Genomic DNA, 23,599 nt, shown 5'->3' on the forward strand with positions numbered 1-23,599 from the left:
CCCCATCCCTGGCAGTGTTCAAGGCCAGGTTGGACACAGGGGCTTGGAGCAACCTGCTCTAGTGGAAGGTGTCCCTGCCCGTGGCAGGGGTTGGAGCTGGAGGAGCTTTAAGGTTCCCCCAACTCAAACCAGGCTGGGATTCTATGAATAACTTGATGTTGGAAGATTGCTGTCACATCCTCTCTCAGTTTATTCTTCACTGCATTAAAACATGCTCAGAACCTTCAAGCTGTCCACTTCAGCTGAAGCACTTTCACCCCTCATCTGAGAGGTGTACCTCAGACATCAGCACTGCCTGTTGCTCAAACACCTGGTGGCATCAGGCCTGGATGATGAAACAGTACTTACTAAAGACTGTTTATCAAAGCAACAACAAACTTTCCTCTAACCTCTGGCTCTTCAAAACCGTCAATAATTCTGTTTCTTCTTCCCTAGAAGAATCCTGTTTCTTATTCCCTATTCCCAATAACTCAGCCAGACTCACACCCCCGGCAATGTTACACATGATGGTAACTGAAGTCTCAGACTGGAAGGTGCCTGACTTTAGAGGCAGTGCCTTACGCCTCTGGGCCATCACCACCTGCTATGGCCTTGCACCAGACCCTAGTGATGACATCCTAGTGGTGACATTCCTGCCCGGCAGCCCTGCATCTGCAGCTTTTGCCTGCTATGCTGGTCCAGGAAGATGTGGATCTGTTGTTCACCATGCCAGCTGCTGGACAGGACAGACAGGAAACATCTTGGGTCATGCTGGCACCAGTGACAGGCTGGTGTCTACCTACATCGCTTGGCTTGAGCAGCACTGACACCCAACAAGAGGTGCACTGAGATGACAAGCAAGGAAATGCCAACACACAAATAATGCCATGAATGTCCAGAAAGGAGCCTGGAGGTGTCACCCAGGGGTGACCTGGGCTTGCCACCCCCAGGGGTTTCCTTGTGGGAAGATGCTGTTAGGAAAGAACTGGTTTAAAGCCAAGTGAGAGCTTCCGGGTTTGCTGACAAGTGCATGTTACCACGCAACACCTGAGCCGTTGTTTGAACACTGCCTGGAGCTCTTGGCTCTGTCACTTGGGAACGTGCCACCCAAAGCACACCCAGGCTCCTGCAGCCTGTCTCCCTGCCCGCCAGCTCTCAGCAGCCTCCAGGGCTGCTGGACTCTCCTGTATGTGTTTGGCCCCTGCAGCATCCCGGGGCAGTGAGTCTCAGTGTTCAATAATGTAGTGTGAAAATGTCCCTTTACTTTGTCGTAAACCTGCTACCCGGGTAAATTCACTGTGTGCCCAGTTCTGGTGCTGTGAGCAGCAGTGACTGATTATTGCCCGTTTCTTGATTTCAGAGTCCTCTGCTTTGTGCCCCCTCCATCAACCTCCTCCCTGTTGCTGTGGTAACACCACCATCCATCCATCCATCCATCCATCCATCCATCCATCCATCCATCCATCTGCCAAACAGTCCCACCCTGTGTGGATCCCCAGGTGGTGCCTGCCATGCAGCAGCTCCTTGTGGGGAGCAGGGACTGTCCCTCCCCTCCAGCCATGGAAGCAGAGGGGCTGTGGGGCTGTGTCTAACAGTGCTGCTCTGTGCGAAGCTCACAGGGACAGAGCTGGGCCCCTCTGAGCATCTCCCTGTCCTCCCGGTGCTGGGAGAAGCCAGTCACCAGCTCGGAGCTGTCCTTCATCCCAGTGTCCCTGTGGCAGGAGCCAGCCCTTGCACGCAGCAGCTCTGAAGAGCAGCAGGCGTGGGGTGATGGCTGATCCTGTTTGCCCTCACCTCATCTACCTCCCCAGCCCTCGGCCCAGTGGAGCTGCAGGACCGCACCGCTGGCCAGGGCAGGCTGTGGGTGTTCTCTGGCTCCTGGAGCTGGCTCTGCAGCGCTGGGTGCCGGTGCTCATGGAGCTCAGCAGGGCAGGGAAGCAGCTGATGTGCCTGAAGCAAGGCAGGCAGATGGTCAGAACCACACTGATCTACCCCATGTCCCCAGCATCCCGCGGGAGGTTTCTCTCTCAGAGCTGGGCTCGTCGCTGCCCACAGCTGACTGCAGAGGGTGCTGCTGCCTGAGCCACGTCCCCTCTCATCCTGCCTCTGCCACCCAGCTCCCAGCCTGGTGCTCTCAGGCACCTCCAGCCCTCCCGCCTTCCCCCTTTTGAAGTCTGTTTGCTCAGAGCTTACAGTAACCCCACGACACTTGGTTCTTCAGCAGACTCCTCGTTGTAGGAACTCTGGTTTCTCTCTGTAGGTAGAGGTGGAGGTGAAGGCAATGGTGGCTTCACCAGGAGCTCCCTAGCTCCAGTGGTCCACCGTGGAGGGGCTCCTCATCCCATCCAGTGACTGACAGACCGCTTCAGGAGGGAGAGGACTATTCACCCTGGCACAGGCTGGTGAGGGCTGTGTTCAGCCAAACCTGGAAGGCACACGGAGCCGTGTCAGCACAACGCTCGCCATCTGAAGCAGGCAATGCCTGGAGCAGGGGAGTAGCACTGGCTGCCCACACCTCCCCAGGGGAGCAATGGAAGCCAGAGCCGCAGGGTTGGTGCCATCCAGGGCTGGATGAGCTCCCAGAGCAGCCCAGAGCAGCAGCACTGACACACAACCCACCTTTGCCCTCCCTGCACCTCTGGTTTCGGTGTGTAGAAGCAAGCAGGCAGGATCTGGGCCCTTTCCTCACCCAGGAGGCTCCAAGGAGGGGAGGAGCTGGTCCAGCCAGGCTCTGCACACTGTACAGAGCGCTCACAGATGCCCTGGGGCAGTGTTAGAACATGCAGGTGACTTGAGGGCAGCCCCACACGGGCAGGACCCAGCACAGGCTGTGACAGGCAGGTGGGGGCTGTTTGGTTCGGCCTCATCGCATGCGTTTGGCTTAGAGGCAGCTCCTTTGCCTGCCCACGTGCTCAGGCTCGGACCACAGGTATGATGTTAATAGTGTGCGTTCACTGAGTGCTAAATCACAGGAGCTTGCGCTGACCTGGAAAAGGCTTTGTAAAGCCCTGAGATGACTGTGCAGTTGGAAAGAAACAGCAGCTCCTGAATGCCTGTCCTGAGACCAGCACCACAGCTTCTCTGGGCTGCTTTTATGTGCATGCTGCTTCATTATTACCCTCCATGGCTGCAAGAGGCTGGCAGGAACCAGCCTGAGAAGCAAAGTGTTAGTGCAGGGGTTCCAGCAGCACCAGGTACTGAAATGCCCACTCCTCACCATGAGCTTTCAGTTTAAATCCCCCCGGAGCTGGACAGGTCTCCAGTTGCCTGAACAAGCAGCTCCACCACTTCATCCTTGGTGTGATGAGTCTCCCAACCTGTGCACAGCCAAGGACCACGCTGGGCCCATCTGCCCGGGGGCCACCACAGAAACAGGAACTATTATTCCCAAACTGGTGCTTGGGAAGCTCTGTCATGCTTTAACAAAGCTACAGTCAAGCCTGAATCAGCTGGCGAGGGAACCAGGGGATGCAGGTCATACAGGATCCTGCACGGTGCGATGGTGATGGCGTGCTCCCTCTCCCTCTGCCTGGAATAAGCACCAGGAAAAGGGCCTGGTGTTATGTTTAATGATGTTCCCAGAGCACTGCCAGAGCCTTTCTGACAGGCTCCTTCCCACCTGCTCACAGTATGGATGAGGGACACGTCCCCCCACTGACAGCAAGACATGGCAATGAGCGAGCTCAAGCCGGAGTCACAGGCTCCGTGGTCAGGGACCAGTTGGTGGCACAGGTTGCCCCGGGGCTTGGTGTGGATGTGGAGCTCCACGCTCCAGCAGAGCATGATGCAGGGCTCCGTGCAGCACAGCATCGTTGTGTGCTTTTTGTCATCATTTCACTGACAGTTATAACTGGCATAATCCATCCCCCTCCCTGCTGTCCCTTCCCTTGTCCCACACAGGGGTGGGTGGCAGCAGGAACAGGGGAATTATATGGGCAAAGCCATGCTGGGGTGGATCGCAGCCTTCCACGCTCCCACGCGCTGAGCTTCGCTTCCCCTTGCTGCAGTGGAGATGGATTCAGCTCTGGTGAGAGGTTCAGTGGTGGGAGAAAGCCCAGATGGGGCCGGGGAGGTCTCTAGTGTTCGGGTGCTCAGCCACAGGTCTTAGTGTGTGAGCTCCCTCAGTGGGACACGGGGTGTCCAGGGTGTGCCTGGCACCCAGCGTCTCCCGGCTCTCCCCTGCGCACGTAGTTGGGATCCTCGGGCACCTCTGGCTCATGGGCGATGCAGGCTGGTGGGTTTAGATGCAGCCAATTGTTCCAGGATGGATCTGAGGCTTTTCTACGTCCTGGCTGAGGTAGGATTGACGCAGGTTCAGTGATGTGTCATCCAGCTCCCAAACGGACCCGGTTTCCTTCCTGGCAGAGGAGCTGCTGCTGGCCTGGAGCAGTGGGTGAAGCTGCAGGACCGGTCAGGCTGCCCCAGGCACTGTCATCACCTCCATCTCCGCCTGCAGGACCAGGGTGTCTCCAGTTACCCGCATCCAGGAGGGAGCAGCACTGCTCCACAGCTCTTCCCTGCTTTAGAGGAGGTTTGGATGGGACACATGGGTGCTGGGTGCTGTGCTTTCTCTGCCCCATGTTTGCAGTTATAGCCACCCCTTGTACCCACAGCAGGCTGACTGTGTCCCGGCTTAGGGTCTGTGCTGGTGGGTGCAGCGTTTTGACCCAAACCCAGGCTTATCATCACGCCAAATCCCGGCCCTTTGGCTGGGTCACTGAGGGCAGGAGGTGGCCCATGTATAGGTCACTGATTTCCTGGCCAGTAATGAGCTGGATACGTCCAGCCCAACACCCTAGAGCCCGCTCAGGCCTGCTGCTGCCTTATTGTCTGCTGTGAGACAGACCCATGGTCCTGCTGTGCCCGGGGAGGCAGCAGAGCTGGGCAAACCTGGCCCTCCATGGGAGTCCTCCCGTCCACCCTCACCACTGCCAAGCCCTGGTAGTCCCAGTGCACGTCTCATCAGCAGACCCTGGTTTGCTTTGTGCCACTGCTTCCCGCCTGCTCCTGCCCTCAGGGACAGAGCTGGCATCACCGGGAGCCCGGCTGGGTTCTGCCCTGGGCACAGAGCCTGAGCACACGGCAGGGCCAGGGCAGTGCTTGTGCTCAGCTCTCCAGGGCCAGCATGTTCCATCAGACGTCGCTAATTCACGGGTAGCCAACACTTGGGCATGTGCAGCATGTTAATCAGCTGGAGTTTATTAGCATTTTCATGGCCCTGAATGCAGAGTTCAATAGAGTCAGACCTGTTTAACGGTACGATTGGGGACATTTCTCAGTTGTTGGTGTTGCGACATTTCAAAGCCCTGTCAGACAACATGTTCTGCCTGATTTAATACTGCAACACGGTCTAAATGTCTTTTCCCCTGCACTGGGCACTGGTGAGGCTGCACCTTGAATCCTGTGTCAGTTCTGGGCCCCTCACTGCGAGAGAGACATTGAGGTGCTGGAGCAGGGCCAGAGAAGGGCACCGGAGCTGGTGCAGGGCCTGGAGCACAGGTGTGATGAGGAACGGCTGAGGGACCTGGGGGGGTTTAGTCTGGAGAAGAGAAGGCTCAGGGGGACCTTATCGCTCTCTGCAACTGCCTGACAGGAGGATGGAGCCAGGAGGGGGCTGGTCTCTGCTCCCAAGGAACAAGGGATGGGACAAGAGGAAACGGCCTCAAGCTGCACCAGGGGAGGTTTAGATGGAGCTGAGGAACAATTCCTTCCCCAGAGGGTGCTCAGGCATTGGAACAGGCTGCCCAGGGCAGTGCTGGAGTCACCGGCCCTGCAAGTGTTCACACCCCGTGTAGCCGAGGCCTCAGTGCCATGGGTTAGTGGTGGCCTTGGCAGTGCTGGGGAGTGGTTGGACTGGGTGAGCTTAAAGGGCTTTTCCAAGGCACTGACGCTGTGCTGTGCTGCTCCCGCGGGTGCTGTGGGTGCCGATTCTCCCGCAGGACCCCATCCGCCAGCGGCTGCCGGGCCCTTCCCCACGCACCGCCCCGGGGCTCCTGCACACCGGCTCCCTCACACCGCCCCTGCCCCACCTCTGCTCTGCCACAACTGAGCAGGGTCTGCGCGACGCGACCTCGGGGGGGGTTAAAGTTTATTTTCCTGCCTGGTTTTGGGCTCTCAGGAGTGCATTGTCGGTCAGCCCCGCGGGAACGCTGGGTGCTCTGTGCTGGGTTTTCTATGCCGGGTGCTGTGTGCTCTATGCTGGGTGCTCTATGCTGTGTGCTGGGTGCTTGGTGCTGTGTGCTCTATGCTCTATGCTGTGTGCTGGGTGCTTGGTGCTGTGTGCTCTATGCTCCATGCTGTGTGCTGGGTGCTGTGTGCTCTATGCTGTGTACTCTGTGCTGGGTGCTGTGTGCTCTATGCTGTGTGCTCTGTGCTGTGTGCTGTATGCTGGGTGCTGTGTGCTCTATGCTGTGTGCTCTATGCTCTATGCTGTGTGCTGGGCGCTGCGCGCAGACACCGCTCGGGATGGCGCTTCTCCACTATAGAGCTGTGAGACCCCCGCTCCCGCCTCACCGCGCCGCCATCCACAACATGGCGGCCCCCGCCCCTCGCGGGACGTCTCATTGGGCAGCGGCGCTGTCCATCAAGTGACGAGCCGGGTGAGCGCCGCACACCATAGGCTGCCGGGAGAGGCCCCGCCCCTGTGTGGGTTGCCGAGCAACCGGAGGACGCTGGCGGCGCTGGGTGCGCAGGGGCCGCGGGCGGCGGGAGCGGGGCCGGGACCGGGAGCGGGGCCGGGACCGGGACCGGGACCGGGACCAAGCGCGCTGCAGGGGCTGGGGGCAGCCCGGGACCGGCACCCCCGAGATAACCCCGACCCCCCTGGGTCCCCTCGGGCCGCTGTGCCCCCAGGCCTCTCCTCAGGCCTTCCCCGGCCCTCCTGACCCTCTCACGGGGTTCTCCCCCCCGGAGGCCATTCCCCGCATGCCCCCCAGCCTCTAACCTCCCACAGCCGGGGGATCCCTGGGTTCCCCCTCCTGCTGCCCCCCGCCCTCCAGGCACCCAGCGGCCCTCTGCTCCCTCTGGCAGCGCCAGGCCGCAAGGCTGGAGGTGTCGCACTGGGAGCCCTGCCCTTCCCTCCACGCTGGCCCCAGGCACCTGCAGGCTCTCCCTAGGGATTGCAGAGCTGCAGCGTGCAGGGGCTCAGGCATTGGAACAGACTGCCCAGGGCAGGGCTGAAGCCACCGTCCCTGCAAGTGTTCACACACCGCGTAGCCGAGGCCTCAGTGCCATGGGTTAGTGGTGGCCTTGGCAGTGCTGGGAACGGTTGGACTGAGTGAGCTTAAAGGGCTTTTCCAACCTGGTTGATTCTGTGATTCTGTGATCTCCACCTCAGCTGCTGCTCACCAGCCGTTGGGAGGTTTCTGCCTGCCACCCTTCAAACAGGAGTCCGTTACTCTTCTCCCTTCCTGTGGGTGGTCAACAGCCTCTCTGGGACACAGACCAAGTTTGATGCGTGATACCGTGTCCTCACCCCACGCCCAGACCCAGGGAGGTATCAGCTGCAACTCCCAGGTTTTCCCAAATGACATTGTTTCTCTAATGCTGTCACTGTGTTTTCCTTGCAGAGATAAAATCCCAGGAAAAGTCTGTGACAGCAGCAGCAGAGGGACCTCGATGGTCTTTGGCTGTCGCCTCGTGTAGGAGATGTAGTGCCCTTTCTAGACTTCACTCAACTCACAAGTCAGCAACTTCAAAGCACTCAACTCACTGGAGCCATGGCAACAGGGGATCCAGATGTGTTCCCATCTCAGGATGTGAAACAAAGCACCAAGCCCTTGCTGAAGGGCACAGCAACTCCAAAGAAAGCAAAGATCACATTCGATGTCATGAAGATGTTAGACCCACATCAGCTGAAACCTGATAGCACGGAGACAGAAAGAATCATGAATGTCTTGGATGAGACAGCTGCCAAGCTGGAGATGAGCAGTTTGATCCCACATGTGGTTGACTCTCTGGATAGGTTTGCTGATATGCTGGGTCCTGAGATCACAAAGAACCTGCTGGAGCTGCGAAAGCTTTCGATGGAAATGGAGTGCCTGCTTGCCAGCTCTGGGGAAGAGACCACCACGAGAGCTGAGGAGCAACGGGGCCACCTCTGCTTTCTAGAGCAACGTCTGAAATGTTCTGTTAGAAACGTCCTGAGACTCTTCCTGGCCAACCCTTCACTTCCCCAGGCTCTGAAACCCAAAGCTGGGGCGGGAGAGTCACCAGCTGAAGGGTTTGTCAAAGCCTTCGGGGTGTTCAGGAATTTCATGCTGGAGAGACTCCTGACTAGTCCCATGGAAGAGAAAGGAAAGATCCAGTTCGTGGAAGACATCTCCCTCCAGATTAAGCAGCACGCTGAAGCAATCACAGCCCTGCAGGCAAAGCTGGCAGCAGCAATCCAGGCTCGAGAGGACGAGGTATGATATTGGAGGAATATGTTTTCCAACACAGTGTAACTGGAGCCAAACTTGGTAAGGTAAAACCTCACCCCTTGCTTGCAATTCCTAAAGAAGTTCCAGAGGTGATTTCTAACCCAGATCCTAAATAGAAAAGATACTATTTTCATGGAAAATATAATGAAAAATGCTCATTGCATGTTGGATTACTTTAAAACTGGAATTTGGTATGTTTGGAACCTGCTCTCACACACAAGTCAGTGTGTTTCAAAGGAGCTGCAGGACAGGCAGGAATTGCTGTGGTGGTGTTTTGGCAGCATGAGCCTTCCTTCACTGCTGCTGAAGGGAGGAAAAGTCATTCCAGGGAGAGATTGCTCTGATTAAAATCCATCTTTAGTATCTGCTCTGTCTTTGTTCTGCCTAAACCCCGCACTTCTGGGAGTTCCAGCGCGGTGACACCGGCTGCCTCAGAGCACGGGCGTTCATGTGTGCTTAGAGGAGCCCTTCATTTGCCCAGGGCAGGAGCTGAGGCACAGCGGAGGGAATGGGCAGTTCCCAGGCTCCTGCTGTGAGCCCTGTGCCGCAGCCAAGCCCGAGCTCCGGACAAGCACCACTTTGTTCCCTACGTGAGCTTTTCTCCCTCCTTCCTGCCAGAGGGGCCAGAGGGGAAGGTTTTGTCATGTGCTCGCTGCACTGAATGGTGCTAGCGGAGCCCAGGACCTGCTTTCCCCATTCCCACTGCTCTTTGGGGATCTGTGGATCCAGACACTTGAGATCTTGATGTACAAGTTGGCAGCTTGGCCAGGGCATGGTGAATAAACGTGTTTCACTGGGCCCAGCTGAGGCTTTCTCTTGCAGCAGCACGCTGACCTGTGTCCCCCAGGCAGGCACTCTGAGCTAACCCAAAGCTCGAGGGAGCCGTGGGGCTCGCTCCACTGGCTCTGATTTTGGCTTTTCCTCAGACAACAGTGCTGGTGGGACTCAGTGTGGTTTGTTCATTCTCTGCCTTTATTAACAGGACCCCAGAGGAGCAGAGGGGGAAGGTTTCCAGAGCACCTCATGTAAGCCTAACTCTGTTCCCTCAGCCAGCAGTGGCAGGTCCCTCTTGCTGCCACATCAGCAGGGTGGCTCTTTAGATCTCCTGCACCTTCACAAGGGTTCCATACTCCTCCTGCCCACCTTATACCTCACCAGCATTCCTCAATGGTATTCCTTTCCCTTGCTTTCTGGGTCTAGATTCACAAGAAGGACAATATGATTGAAGACCTCAAAACCAGAATTCAAGATGTGGCCAAAGACTCCAAGATCAGCTTCCAGAAGATCAAGGAGGAAGGAGAAAACCAGCAGAGAGTGGAGCTGCAAGCCTCCCAGAGCAGGTGTGCTGGGCTGCAGCAGGACATTGAGCAGCTACAAACACAACTCACTGCACTCGTGGTGGAGCACCGAGCATCTGAGCTGGCTCTCAGGAAGGTAAATGGGAGGAGAGCTCTAGAGCAGGAGGTTGAGAGCAGGAGGTGTGCTGCTGTCAGCTCTGGCTGCTGTAAGCAGTGGCTCAGCTCCTGCTGGTCCTGGCAGGATGCACATGCTGTTTGTCAGAGCTTACCTGCTCCATCCTCACGCTCTGCTGGTTCTGGTGGCAAGCAACCTGCAGTGACAGCAGGGGAGCAGCTCCCTCACCTCCTCCTGCTGCTGCCTCAGCTCTGAAAACACCTTCATACAGCAGGGAGGGAGCCTGGGCTCAGGGCAGGGTGCCGAGCAGCAGGGCTGAAGGTGAAAGGAACAGGGGTTTGGTGTAGGGTAAGCAGGACAGACATAATATTGGCTTTAATAAAGCCATCTTTAGAGGTAATGTAGCATTCAAGGTTGAGCAGAGCCAATCCTGGAAGCTGGGCAGCTCCTGCTCTGCCTGGCCCTTGCCTGAAGAAACAAGCCAAGGAGTGGGGTTGAGTTGGATGAGGGAGAAATGTAATTTATCCCAGTGCTGAGCAGATGCAGGAGGAGGAAACGGGAGCAATGGGCAGGCTCAGGCCTCTGTGTCAGCAGCTCTGCCCTGAGCAGGACATGCTGGTGGCACAGAGAATCCAGAACTGGAAAAGGGGCATTATTCCCCCTCAGTTTGCTCCTGGTGGCTGTTTACTCCAAACAAGTGCAGGGCAGCACACACAGGAGATGAGGCCTCTTTCCCTCTTGCTTTGGACCATGCAAGGTGCCAGTGGGGCTGGGCACTGGCAAAGTACAATCCCCAAATCTCCCCATTTTCACCTCCTTTAGTGGAGTGCTTTATCAGGCAGCTGCTTCCAAGGCTGCTCAGCACCGCAGTGTTTGCTGGGGGGTTGCTCAGCTCATTCCAGTGCTCAGGCAGACACGTTTCCCGACCCCAGAAGTCCCTTTTCCCCCTCCTTTGCACATCCTCGAGCCCTGCATGCCCCAAGACTGCACTTGTGGTCTAAATAGCTGAGGTGTGACCTCACGATGGCCTGGGAGCCCTGGGGACACCCTGGGTCACTGCCATACAGGAACCACTTGTGCTGGGCTCTAGCTGACCTTTCCCTGGTGGTTCCATGGAGCAGAGGGGTAAACTGCTGTGTCTGGTAACTCTGCAGGATAGCCCGCAGCGTTTTACAGCTAGAAGTACCTCTTCGTTTTAAAAAGCACCATTTTTTGAGTTCTTTCTGTCTCACTTCCATGTTTAGCAGTTCTCTATTGCTCTGGTTTGAGGGTGGTTGCCCCAGTTTCTCGATGACTTGCCACATTCCATCAGGCACATTCATTCCCTACTGCAGAACGCACCTTTCAGGTGTGTTTCAATCCCTGGCTCCACGCTGTAAACCAAATAAGGCCCTTTTGGCCCCAGGGAATATCCCATGAAATCCCAAACCAGGGCACACAACGCGTGTGTCAGCTGGAGGAAGCTTGCCACAAGGAGGAGGTGTTACACTCCCATGGGATAGCGCTGGGGCTCAAAGCCACACTGTTCTCTAGCTCAGGTTACTCTTTGCCAGGGTTCAGGTGCCTGCAAGACACTTGTCTTTTGTTTCAGAGGAAGTGCAGGTTGGAGATGGAAATTTGGAACTGGGTCCAGAAATACGACACAGACATGGCAGAAAAACAGGTACCTGCTTTCAGAGCTTTGCGCTGCCAGGAGGTGACACGTTCAGGTGGATTCCTGTCCACATGGGCACGTGGCTCTTACACGGGTGGCTGGTGAAGTGAGGGGCAGTTCTCCACCCGGAAGCAGCACAGGCTTTGTATTTGTCCTGCCTGCTGCTTTGACTTTCAGTTACATCCACTGCTAAATCCCACCGTACTTGGAGCAAAAGGGGTGCCGTGTTCTGTCAGACACGTCCGCCTGGGAACAGGCTTTTCAGTCTGGCTTCAACCCTCAGTCCTGTTCACCCTGCCTGGTGTCCACATCACACTCCTGGTTCTGCTGGCACCTCTGGGAGATGTGCTGGCACCGAACAGGCTGCACACCACTGCCCTGGTCCCAGCTGAACCGCAGCAGGCTGGGGGGCACGTCAGCACCCCTGACTTCACCTCTGAGAAGGCCCTGCTTGTCTTCCTGTTCTCACCCTCCTTATGGAGATGGAGAAAAGCTGCTGGGTTACCAACAAAGGCAAAGCTTCAGCTTCAGCCTGAAAGCTGGCTGCTAATTGTAGGAGATGATCCCCCTTGTCAGGGGTTTAACAACGTGGTGGTTGTTTCCTGCTGGGTGGCACCATGTCGCAGCAGGTTTGGGGCAGAACTCACTAAGGCATCACACATCCACACTGCTGGTTCCCCTGATCTTCCACCTCCCTGTGGCTTCCTCAAGGCCATTAGGAAAGGCAGAAATGGCTGCTGAGCTTGGGAGGGCAGTGCCACCATGGCAACTGCCTGCCCTTGGCCTTTCCCAGGCTGCCATGGCCTGGCTTTTCACATGCTCTCAGCAGGGAAGAGCACATGAGCTGGGCTTCAGTGCTGCTCATCTAAATACCTTCTCAGCAGCGCTGGCAGCCCAGGCTCAGCCTTACCCAGAGCACGGTGATACATGGTTCTGCACAGAGCACCTGCAGGAGGGGCTCTGACCTGCTCGCTTCCCAGCTGAGGGTGGGTACAACACAGGGAGAATGATGAGATGAGCATCTCAGGAAATTCCCTGGGAACCGGGCACCTTTTTGAGTCGCTTTGGAAAGACTCAGCTCCCAGTCGTGGCTCTGCTTGGGTTTGGGATGGGATCAGGCACCCTTCCCTAGGGATGAACAGGAGGAGCTGCTGAAGGCCCTCGCAGTTGCTGTACCTGGTATCTGCTCTCTTGCTAGGCTGAGTACGAGGAGGTTGATGCTGCCTATGTGGAGGAGAAGGCCCAGCTGGCCCTGCTGACACAGAAACACGCTCTGCTTCTCCAGGAGTATACCCAGATCGAGGAGGAACGCAAGATGCTTCAGGAGAAGGAGGAGGAGGCTTTGAAGGAGCTGAACACCAAGAACCGTGCTGCTGCCCGCATCCAGGCCCTCTGGAAAGGCTACCTGGTCCGGTGCCTCTACAAGCCAAGAAGGAAGAAGGGCAAGGGCAAGGGCAAGGGCAAGAAGGGCAAGAAATAAAGCACAAAATCTGTTCTTCTTCCTCCTGGCAAAGCTGCTGCCTCTGCTGGGACTGAGCTCCTCCAGGCAAAGCAAGAGATTTGAGAGAGCAGCTCCATTAAGGCCTCTAGGGCTGGGGCTGCCTCTCATAGCTGGAGCATCCCGGAGCAGTGGCATGAAGACATGTCTCACCACTTGAGGTTTGGCTTTGCTGCCTCTGCAGGGAGCAGGATGTCTCCTGATGGAGGGACTGGGCTGGGAGTGCAGGTTCCTGGCTTGTAACCTTCGCTTCAGCCTCCCTGCTTATCCCTTGCTTGTGTTCTCAGTGAAGGTGGCAATGAAGTCATCCCTGGGGGCAGGATGAGACCCTTCATCTGGCAGGGTTTCTGCTCTGTGGGTCTGAGAGGCCATGTCTCTTTCTCCAGGAGGAAGCTGCAGGACGTGGCTCATCAGGGGCAGAAGTGACACAAGTGCTGACTGGGCAGTTGCAGCTGAGGGCAGGGGCCAGCAGAAGGTGGGATGTGGCACAGCCCAGCTCCTGTCCTGCTCCCAATCCAAGCGTCTCCCTAAGACAAGAGGCAAACTGTGCCTGTTGAGTGCAGATCCCTGCTCCGGCAGCGCACTCTCCACTGGATTCCGCAGTGTCTGATCCCAAGAGCACGCTGCAGCCTCTCCCTTTCCCGGGGCATGACTCAAGTGCTTTCACTCCCTTCCTCTCCCATCTATGCAGCAGCTTCACAGCCCAGAGCCCTTCACCCCTCTGCTCTCTGGACTGAAAGGGGGCAAGATGCAGGGAGCGCCATGCCCTGGGTGCGTCCTGTCCTCGGGCTGGCAGGTCCTGGCGGGCCAAGCCAGGGCCGGCTCCTGGTTTGCTGCTTCCCCACGTCACCCTCTGCCTCAAGTGGCTTCATGAGGGGGTTTTAGTGTGGTATTAGAAGGGGTGTTGGAGCAATGGCACAACCATGGCTCTGGGGCTCAGTGATGGGCTGTGGGGCTCCATGAGGACCTGTGGGCTTCAGTGATGGGTTGTGGGGCTCCATGAGGGCCTGTGGGGCTCAGTGATGGGCTGTGGTGTTCCATGGGGGGCTGTGGGGCTCAGTGATGGGCTGTGGGGCTCTATGGAGGGCTCCATGGGGGCTGTGAAGTTCCATTAGGGGCTGTGGGTCTCCTTGTGCCGCAGGTCCAGGACCCCCCTGCCCTCCCACGCTCTGCCTGGGGGGGTGCACGTGTGTCTGTGTGTGTGTCTCTGTGTCTGTGTATGTATGTATGCACGTGTGTCTGTGCGTGCACGTGTGTGTGTGTGCAGATGTGTGTGTGTGCATGTGTATGTGTGTGCACGTGTGTGCACATGTATGTGTGTGTACATTGTGTGCACGTGGGTGTGTGCAGATGTATGTGTGTGCACATGTATGTGTGTGTGCACGTGTGTGTGTGCAGGTGTGTGTGTGCACGCACATGTGTGTGTGTGCACATGTGTGTGTGCGCGCACATGTGTGTGTGTGCACGTGTGTGTGTGTCAAAATGGCGCGAGAGCAGGGGACCGCGGGCTTTTCCCGCCCCGCCGCCAGGGGGAGCCCGTTCCCGCGGTGGTTCACGTGCCCCCCCCCGCTCCCTCTCCCGCCCCCCCGCCCCGTGCGGCGCGTCACGTGCCCGCGGCGCCGCCCCCTGCCGGAGCGCGGCGGGACGGGCGCAGCGGCCGCGCCGCGGGTCTATGGGGAAGGCGGCCGCGCTCTGCGGCAGCGGCACCCGCGGGCTGGTCTCGCTGCTCAGCGCCGTCCCCTGCCTGGCCCGCCAGGACCTGCCGGCCATGAGCGCCGAGCCGGGCGGCCGCGGCACGGCGGCGGGGGTCGGGCCGCCCGCCGCGCCGGGCTCCGACACCTACAAGGGCTGGCTCTTCAAGTGGACCAACTACCTGAAGGGCTACCAGCGCCGCTGGTTCGTGCTCAGCAACGGGCTGCTCAGCTACTACAGGTACCGCGGGGCGCGGGCCTGGCGCGGCGGGCGCGGTGTCCTCCGGGCGTCCCGCGGGTCCGCGCCGCCGCGGGGCGAACCCCTTCGGTTTGCGGGTGCGGGTCGTGCCTTTGCTGCGATCGAATCCTTCCGAGCTAAACGCGGGCTGATCGTTCCGTGCCCCCCGGATGGGCCGCCCCGCGCACCCCCATCCCTCCGCCTGCCGCTGCTGCAGCGGCTGCGGCACCCCCCCGAGGCCGGAGCCACCAGCACAGGCACCCCCAGCGCTCCTCTGCCGGGGCTGGGGCGGGTTCGTCACCTGCTGCCGCCGCCGGTCCTTCCGCCGGAGGCTGGAATATCCCCACGGGCCGCGTGTGGGACCGTGTCCCACGGGAAGGGGCCGTGGCGCTGGGGCGGGAGCCAGGAGGGAGGTTCCAGCACTTCGTGGTGACTCCCAAGTCCTGCCCCGCTTCCCCCGCTGCTGCAGGGGATGGGGTTGGGGCAGGGCGGTGGGTGACACAGGGACCAGGGGCCAGGAGGTTTGATCCAAAGCAATGGTGCTTTCCCTTGTCTGTCTGCTGTCAGTCGGCCAAACATCAACGTGTTGGTGTTGTGGGGGTTTGGTGGCGTTATCCTGTTGGAAGGATCACGTTTATTGGTGTCACTCGGAACACAAGTGCTCTGTCACCTTTGGTGCTGTGGAGTGAGTGTCGGCTCTATTCCAGAGCATGGGTATTAAAGATGGTTAAAGCTTTATAAAATATACATATTTAAAGTACCAAACCCTGTGAGCAAGTTCAGCTCTGTGAAGGCTATGCAGAAGCTGTTTATCCTCCTGGCACAGAGTTAATCTGGTCCCCTCTGTGCTCCAGCCCAAAGCAGATCCCGGAGCTTCAGCTTGTTGTCAGGTGTTAATATAAACCCCTCCAGCTCTAAAGGGACATCTGGGACTGGGTGATCAGGCTGTGGTGGGTGACAGCTCAGGAGGTCAATGGTGTGTTTCTCTACTTGGAGTTGTTTAAATCCCACCCCCCAAGCTCCAGCCAAACAAGAATGCCCTGTAATGCACCTGAGAATGTGGTTCCCTCGCAGCAGTTTGGCTGATTCCCTTCTAATCCCTTCTGGTATGCCTGTGCTCTTGGACCAGCCCAGATCTGCACCAGCAGCACTGTCTTGGAAGGGTTGGTGAAGTTTTAGTGCTCCACTTGAACCCATGGCAGAGTATTTTCTGTTCTGTGTTGCTGCCAAGTCAGCCAGGAGCAAACAAGTGGTTTTCTTCAACAATTATTTTAGATCAGAACGACCGGCTTTATTTTAAGACCATTTGATCTGTTTTAGGCTGAAACAACAAACAGAAACACCCAAGGAAATGATTCTGAGCAGCACGTGAAGGAGTTGGAGCTGCTCTGCATTGTGGAGCCTTCAGCAGCTGCTGGGGAGAGCAGTGCGGGAGGTTCCTGTGCTGCCGCCTCAGCGCTGGCTCCACGAGAGCGGAGCGAATGTGGCTGTGAGTCAGGAGCACAAAGATACAGCACATGGTGAAAGTTTCTCATGGGTGGAATAAAGCCTCTGTGGTGCTCTCCAGAACCACTGCTCTTCACTGGTGGCCATGCCAGCCCGTGCCAGCTCACATTGCTCATTGCTGTGTGTTGTAACGACACCTTCCAGCTAACGACAGGAGCAAGGGAGCTCCAGGTATTGCACTGGAGCTCTTCCAATATGTCCCATGTGAGCAGACATGGGGACTGCTGCTTGTTCGACTAGAGTGCAGGGAGTTTAAGGAATGACTCTGTAAAGGTCTCTTGCTGCTCTCTTGTCCTTTCTGCTGGGTCTTTGGGCTCATCCCAGCTCTGAAGGTGTGTGCCAGAGGTTCCTTCTTCTGCCTGTGCTGCTCAAGGCTTTGCAGGTTCAGTGGTGCCCTTGCAGGTGAAGTGCTGCCCTCACTGTGTCTCCCTGGCTTTTGAGACCTCTGTAGCTTGAGTTTGGAAGGTGGTTGCCCTGGTAGACACCGCGGATGGTTTCTCTGTTGGCTGTTCAGGATTAGCTGATAAAAACCTTGCTTTGCTCATGTGCTGAAATCAACTTAATTGCAAAAGCTGTGCCGTTCTGCCTGGGCGGCTCCTGGTGTGTGTTGCTGTAGTTCCACGCTGGAGCTGTGGGTTTCATTTGAGTGCTTGCTGTTGGGGGTTGCTTGAGGGAACAGCCCAGCACGTTGCCTGTGGAGATCCCGGGTGGGCTGGTTTGTTGGGGAGTTGAGCTTGGCCCCTCAGGAGCTCCTGTTGGTATGTGTGGGCAGCAGGAGCTGCTCGCTGGGGCTCTCGCAGCCCCATGTGATGCCTGTTTGCTGTCTGCTGGGTTTCCCAGGGAAGTTTTGCTGAATTAAAGCTTCCAATTAAAGTGATTTTTTCCAAATGGAGTATATTTTTCCAAAAGGAGCGTGAGCAGCAGGTCAGGGAGGGGATCCTGCCCCTCTGCTGCGCTCTGGGGAGACCCCCCCTGCAGTCCTGATCCAGCTCTGGGGCAACAGCACAAGAGGGACGTGGAGCTGCTGGAGCGAGGCCAGAGGAGGCCCCGGAGCTGCTGCGAGGGCTGGAGCAGCTCTACTCTGGAGCCAGGCTGAGAGAGCTGGGCTGGGGCAGCCTGGAGAAGAGAAGGCTCCTGAAGGGGACACCTTAGAGCAGCTCCAGTGCCTAAAGGGGCTCCAGGAAAGCTGGAGAGGGGCTTTGGACAAGGGCCTGTAGGGACAGGCCAAGGGGAATGGCTTTAACCTGCCAGAGGGGAGATTGAGATGAGCTCTGAGGCAGAAGCTCTTCCCTGTGAGGGTGCTGAGGCGCTGGCACAGACTTTTCCCAGAGAAGCTGTGACTGCCCCATCCCTGGCAGTGTTCAAGGCCAGGTTGGACACAGGGGCTTGGAGCAACCTGCTCTAGTGGAAGGTGTCCCTGCCCGTGGCAGGGGGTTTGGAGCTGGAGGAGCTTTAAGGTCCCTTCAACCCAAACCAGGCTGGGATTCTGTGGTTCTATGATATAAAGCCTCCTGTATCTTTGTAAATCTATGAAGACATCAACTCCTACTACCAGTGAAGCTTCCCTGCAGGTCATGTGCTTTCACTTCATATTCCCTGCTCTGAAGCTGTGCAGTGATAACAGCTGAGTAATTCTTGCAGATTTCCCCTGCAATACCCTGCTCAGGAGTGAGACACGTGGCTTGAGGAGCTCCAGGAGGCACACAGCAAGATAGTTGTGGGAAAGAGGATTCTCCTCTCTGGGTTTCCCCCAGCAGTCTCAGACGTTTGGTTCTGAGGTAAATAATACTGGAATGGAACAGGGATAGGAGCAGCTGGAGCTGGGGGCCTCTGGGGAGGGACCCAGGACAAGGAGATCTCTGGGGTTTTATACCCTGGTGTTCTCTGCACCCGACCACCACACACTGTTCATGTGCCTCTTGGTCCAGTGGTCTGGGGTCTCCTCGTCCATCAGTGGGTTCTTTCCTTGTCTCCCGGCTGGCTGTAAATTTCCTCTTATCTTTCAGGTTGTAGCTCCTTGCTAAGAGGTGCAACTCCTTTCTCTTCCAATCTGCACTGCTCTCACGGGCTTTGTTTCCATAACTAAGCACAGGTTGTAGTTAAGTTCAGCTCTGTGAGGTGGGAGGGAACTTCAGCTTCCCCATGCTCGGGCACTGCTCATGCTGAGCAAACCCAGCCAGGCAGTAAAGCTCAGTGAAAGGAGTTCAGTCCCAACACTTGGACCGTTGTAATGCCTTTGACTGTCCCTCTTAGGCTGGTTTTTGACCAAGGTTTGTGGCTCACTTGGGAACCTGCAGTGCAGAGGTGATGCCCCAGGTGATGCCTGTGCAGGGAGGCAGTTTCACATGGCACAACTGCTCTACTTGACTTGCTTGTGATCCAAACTCTTTCTGAGCTGCTCTGGCAGGCTGCCACTCACAGAGTTATCATTAGCTGTAATTAGCTTGTCCAGGAGAATCTAATCACCTTGAACAGATAAGTGTTCTCAAGGAGATTAGAGAGGATTTTGAGGTAAGTATTATTTCATCAAAGATTGACATTGGCTCTTGTGATCGATGCTCCAGGTGAGCGTTGTCTTCTCCAAGCAGCTTTCTCCTATTTCAAAGAGCTTGAGTTTCATGTTGTGCCCTCTGGGTTTCATCCTCAGCCCCTTACTCAGGGGTTGGGTGTCTGAAGAGCCTTTAGCAGGACTTGTTCAGTGTCCTCAGGGGAATGGTTTAGCTGCCTTGTCTGGGTTCTGCTGGGCTGGTGGAGGCACGGGCAGCTCACATCCCGGGATGAGCTGTGTTTCCCAGAGCAGCATTCTTCACTGGCGTTGTGTATCCAGCAGTTAACTCTTGGTGAGCGCTGTAAGGTCTGGAGTACAACACAGGGGTTTTTTCTTGCTTCTTGCACTGAGACTCCAGCTGAAAGCTGAGGTGGTGAGGTCAGGAAGGAGCTTGGAAACTGCTGCTGTTACTGGAGATGTGACGGAGTTGAGGGCTTCCAGAAGAGACCTCTGAGAGCCTCTGATCCCGGGCCCACCAGCTCGGCTGCTGAGGTTTGAATGTCTCTGAGGTATGAGCTTACACAGCCTCTGGGGCCCCTCTTCAGTGTTGGACAACCCTCGGGGGTAAAATGTTTCCTTCTATTTAGTTTGTACATTATGAAATGAGGAGAGAGATGCTTTCCTAGAATGATTTTTGTAATAGCTGGTCCCTCCGCAGATGTAGGAGCAGCTGAATGTCATAGAATCCCAGAATCCCAGCCTGGTTTGGGCTGAAGGGACCTTAAAGCTCCTCCAGTTCCAGCCCCTGCCACGGGCAGGGACACCTTCCACTAGAGCAGGTTGCTCCAAGCCCCTGTGTCCAACCTGGCCTTGAACACTGCCAGGGATGGGGCAGCCACAGCTTCTCTGGGCACCCTGTGCCAGCGCCTCAGCACCCTCACAGGGAAGAGCTTCTGCCTCAGAGCTCATCTCAGTCTCCTCTCTGGCAGGTTAAAGCCATTCCCCTTGTCCTGTCCCTACAGGCCCTTGTCCAAAGCCCCTCTCCAGGTTTCCTGGAGCCCCTTTAAGCGGAAGGATGTCCTTCTCTGTTGGCCATCCTTGTGGTGCTGGAGCATGCAGGTGTTGAGGGCAGCTGTGTAGCTGCATGGTGACTTTGAGCTACTTGTTTTAAATAATGTGTTCCTCTCACCCTGTTTTCAGCTGACACTCACTTTATCCCTGTGGCACTTTGCTGTCCATCCTTGTTCATCCTTTTCCTGTTTCTGGGGGAGCTCCTCTCTGTGCTCTGTCACTGGGGACACGGCGCTCGCCCAGCTCCAGCCAGGCCCAGCACGTCCCAGCAGCACGAGAGCTGTCAACTGTCTCGATGCTTTATTTCCACCCATATAATCTTAAATCAGATGTACTGGCCCAAATGCTTCGTTTGATGGAACTGGAGCAAAGTAACTGGTTTGTCTTATGCAGAGCTGAAGCTTTGAGAGGGGCAATGCCTGTGGCTCTGTGCAGAGCGACTCCAGCCTGTCTTGCTGTCTTAAGGTGATCTGCACTGTGAACTGTCACACTGCAACTGTAGCTCCTGGAGCTGTTTGCTCCTGAAGCATGGTTGTGGGCTCAGCTGCTTGGGTGCTTATGGAGAGGAAGGTGCCTGTCACCCTTCTGGTCTCAATTGCTCCAGCTTTAGTTGCTGGAGAACACGTTGGTGCAGTTCCACCTTCGCTGCAGCCTTTGCCCCGTCCTCTGCAGGGGCAGAGGAAGGTCACTGCTCCGGTCCTGTGCTTTTCCCCATGTGCTGGTGCTGTGTCAGCTCTGCCCGTCGCAGCCCAGGGGCTGTGTGGGGTGGCTGCTGCTCCCCTCAGACACTGCCGTCAGCTTGGGGCTGTCTCCCTCGGCACGGCTGGCGCAGGCTCGCCGAGGTGATGGCATCACCTCCCTGTGGCTGTAGCTCCTATGCCTGTTCTTTGCCAGGGTAATATGAATTCAGCTCTGACCCTGCTTGCTCCAGTTACAGGTTTCAATTTGAGCTTGTCACCCTGGTGCCACAGTGAATCACTGGTGAAGGAGCTGATCCTTCTTGTCAGAAGTAATGTGAGAAACCTGCTGGGTTTTCCCTTGCAGTAAATGCTTTAACCTGCCCGAGCTCCTCCTGAAGAGGAGTTTCCAGGCAGCACAACGTGCAGAGTTCATTGCTCCTCAACAACCTGCACTTCCATCACCTGTAGGTTGATTTCTGTTTTGCAGCAAGTCAGACTGTTGAGTTTCCTGTATTGTTCTGTGCTTTACATGAATTGCATTGGAACGTACTCAAGTGATTTGAGGTAACTTCAGTGCGTGGTGGTAGCAGAGCCCTTTGCTTTGTGTGGATCTACTGCTCATGGCCAGCAAATCGGTCATCACCCTGAGACGTGAGCAGCCCCAGGCTGCTATCAGAGGGCAGGAGCTCGTCCTGCTGCGACAGCCTGCAGGTTTGTCCCCTAAATGGGATAGTGCTCCAAAACTTGTGCTCGCTGGAGGTGTTACATTCCCCTTCAGGTCTTCTTCATGATGCCGTTCAATTCTTGTAATCGTTCCTGTGGCAGCTTGGCAGGGATCCTGCTATGCTTTGTGTCAGCCTTGGTTTGGATTAGGGTGAAAAGCGTGTTTAATAATGACTCGTGTCAGTGTCTGAGGGCTGCAGGGTGGGCGGCAGGGTCAGGGCTGGAGGACAGCAAAGCTGGGCGTGCTGCTTGCTGTGGGGTCAGTGGCTGCTGACTCACACAGGCCAGTGCTGAGCCTTCAGGCAATGCAGGAATCAACCCCACAAGTGAAGATGCAAACTGAAAGCGTGGTACCACGGGGCAGACATGAGTCCATTGGCAGTGGCAGCACCGGGGTAAGAGCAGAACAACGGTTAGTGTGTGCTCGGAGCCCAGAAACCAACCGTATCCTGGGCTGATCCCCAGAGCGTGAGCAGCAGGTACAGGGAAGGGATCTGCCCCTCTGCTCTGCTCTCATGAGACCCCACTTGCAGCACTGTGTGCAGTGCTGGTGTCCTCAGCATAAGAATGACATGGAGCTGTTGGAGCAAGTCCAGAGGAGGCCACGAGGATGATCAGGGACTGGAGCAGCTCCCGTATGGAGACAGGCTGAGAGCATTGGGGCTGTTCAGCCTAGAGAAGAGAAGCTGCTGGAGACCTCAGAGCAGCTTCCAGTGTCTGAAGGGGGCTACAAGGATGCTGGAGGGGGCCCGTAGTGATAGAACTGTAGGGCCAGGCCAAGGGGAATGGCTTTAACCTGCCAGAGGAGAGATTGAGATGAGCTCTGAGGCAGAAGCTCTTCCCTGTGAGGGTGCTGAGGCGCTGGCACAGGGTGCCCAGAGAAGCTGTGGCTGCCCCATCCCTGGCAGTGTTCAAGGCCAGGTTGGACACAGGGGCTTGGAGCAACCTGCTCTAGTGGAAGGTGTCCCTGCCCGGGGCAGGGGGTTGGAGCTGGATGAGCTTTAAGGTCCCTTCAACCCAAACCATTCTATGATTCTAAATATCCTCTGTTCCAGGCACTTACACGACTCACGTCACCTTTGCAAGCCTGGGCTTGCTTCAGGGCTGTTTGGAAATGTGGCACGTTGCTCTCGGTCCTCCCGGCCTCCTGCTGTCACCAGGTGATGTTCTCATCCCTGTGTCACATTGCAGCACTGCTGGGTCCGCTGCTGCTCCCAAGTTACATCGTGGAGCAAATAGTGCTGCACAGTGATGGAATGTTTGCAGTGTAAGCAGCATTGGCTGGCTTGTGTGTGTCAGAGGGGAGTTATCACATGTGTCTGCCCCGCATCCAGCAGTCCTGCCTTGCATAGTCACAAACTAGTGTGGGTGTGAGGGGGCTTAAAGCTCACAGGATTGCTGGAGCCCCTTTAGGCACTGGAGCTGCTCTAAGGTCTCCCCTTCAGGAGCCTTCTCTTCTCCAGGCTGCCCCAGCCCAGCTCTCTCAGCCTGGCTCCAGAGCAGAGCTGCTCCAGCCCTCGCAGCAGCTCCGGGGCCTCCTCTGGCCTCGCTCCAGCAGCTCCATGTCCCTCTTGTGCTGTTGCCCCAGAGCTGGGTGAGGGCTGCAGGGGGGGTCTCTCCAGAGCACAGCAGAGGGGCAGGATCCCCTCCCTGAGCTGCTGATCTTAATGCACAAGCTTTTTGTGTTCAGGCTGTCAATCCATAGGGATATGGAGCACGGTGGCTGCATGCTCTTCTAAAGAACAACAAACTGCTGCTCTCCCTGGCCTGGCTCTCAGGTGTGGTTCCAGGGTTGCAGCAATAACCCAGGGGCAGCAGAGCTGCCTGGGAGGACACTGTCCCTCCTGCTGCTGGGCACACGCTCAGGTCCTGGCTCGGTCTCCCCAGGGCTGCTCCCTGCAGAGCTGGGCGATGCTGGGCTGTGCTGCAGAGCGCCGTGTCGGGCTCTTCCCAGCTGACTCGGTGCTTTGTGCCCATCACTCATCCCAGCACAGGATTAAGTGTTTGTCACAGCACACGATATCCTTGGCAACTCCTTCCCCAGTGCTGGGAACCCGCAGGGCTTTGGATGTGTCTCTTCTCCTGTGAAGTGCACAGGGGTGGCTCCACCAACTTTTTTTTTCAGGTCTTCAGCAACTGTCAGGAGTGATGGCTCCGCTTGGAAGCATGTGAAAAGTACCCCGGCGCCAGCCCGGAGGATGGGGTGAGTTTGGGTGTATTGGGCTGCAGAGTGGACAC

General features: G+C 56.8%; 2 protein-coding genes across 6 annotated transcripts in view; both read left to right on the forward strand.

Annotated features, from left to right (window-relative positions):
* The first annotated feature begins 6,633 nt into the window (after window positions 1-6,633).
* Window positions 6,634-13,712, forward strand: IQCD (IQ motif containing D). 4 transcript variants are annotated; one of them, XM_030501234.1, is made up of 5 exons: window positions 6,634-6,663; window positions 7,316-8,384; window positions 9,600-9,833; window positions 11,404-11,475; window positions 12,665-13,712. In XM_030501234.1, the coding sequence occupies exons 2-5, from the start codon at window positions 7,698-7,700 to the stop codon at window positions 12,944-12,946; spliced, it is 1,275 nt and encodes a 424-aa protein (XP_030357094.1). In that variant the 5' UTR covers window positions 6,634-6,663; window positions 7,316-7,697; the 3' UTR covers window positions 12,947-13,712. The 4 variants fall into 4 exon arrangements, with proteins under 4 accessions (XP_030357094.1, XP_030357098.1, XP_030357097.1 ...); XM_030501238.1 differs by having other exon boundaries at window positions 12,752-13,712; XM_030501237.1 differs by having other exon boundaries at window positions 6,643-6,663; window positions 7,548-8,384.
* An 862-nt stretch (window positions 13,713-14,574) lies between these two features.
* Window positions 14,575-23,599, forward strand: part of OSBP2 (oxysterol binding protein 2) — an 82,215-nt gene continuing 73,190 nt past the window's right edge. The window contains exons 1-2 of one of the 2 annotated variants that reach the window (XM_030501231.2): window positions 14,575-14,896; window positions 23,487-23,564. In XM_030501231.2, coding sequence (XP_030357091.2) covers window positions 14,637-14,896; window positions 23,487-23,564 — 338 coding nt within the window. In that variant the 5' untranslated portion in view covers window positions 14,575-14,636. The remainder of the gene's footprint in view (window positions 14,897-23,486; window positions 23,565-23,599) is intronic. The other variant, XM_030501230.1, reaches the window with a different exon arrangement.

The sequence above is a fragment of the Strigops habroptila genome, chromosome 11 (assembly GCF_004027225.2).
Source record: "Strigops habroptila isolate Jane chromosome 11, bStrHab1.2.pri, whole genome shotgun sequence".
In the NCBI taxonomy this organism is placed as follows: Eukaryota; Metazoa; Chordata; class Aves; order Psittaciformes; family Psittacidae; genus Strigops; species Strigops habroptila.

Coding starts and splice junctions, on each gene's coding strand:
- IQCD (XM_030501234.1), top strand. CDS start 7,698: ATGGCAACAGGGGATCCAGATGTGTTCCCATCTCAGGATGTGAAACAA. Junction 9,834..11,403: donor CTGAGCTGGCTCTCAGGAAG/GTAAATGGGAGG, acceptor CTTTTGTTTCAG/AGGAAGTGCAGGTTGGAGAT. Junction 11,476..12,664: donor CAGACATGGCAGAAAAACAG/GTACCTGCTTTC, acceptor CTCTCTTGCTAG/GCTGAGTACGAGGAGGTTGA.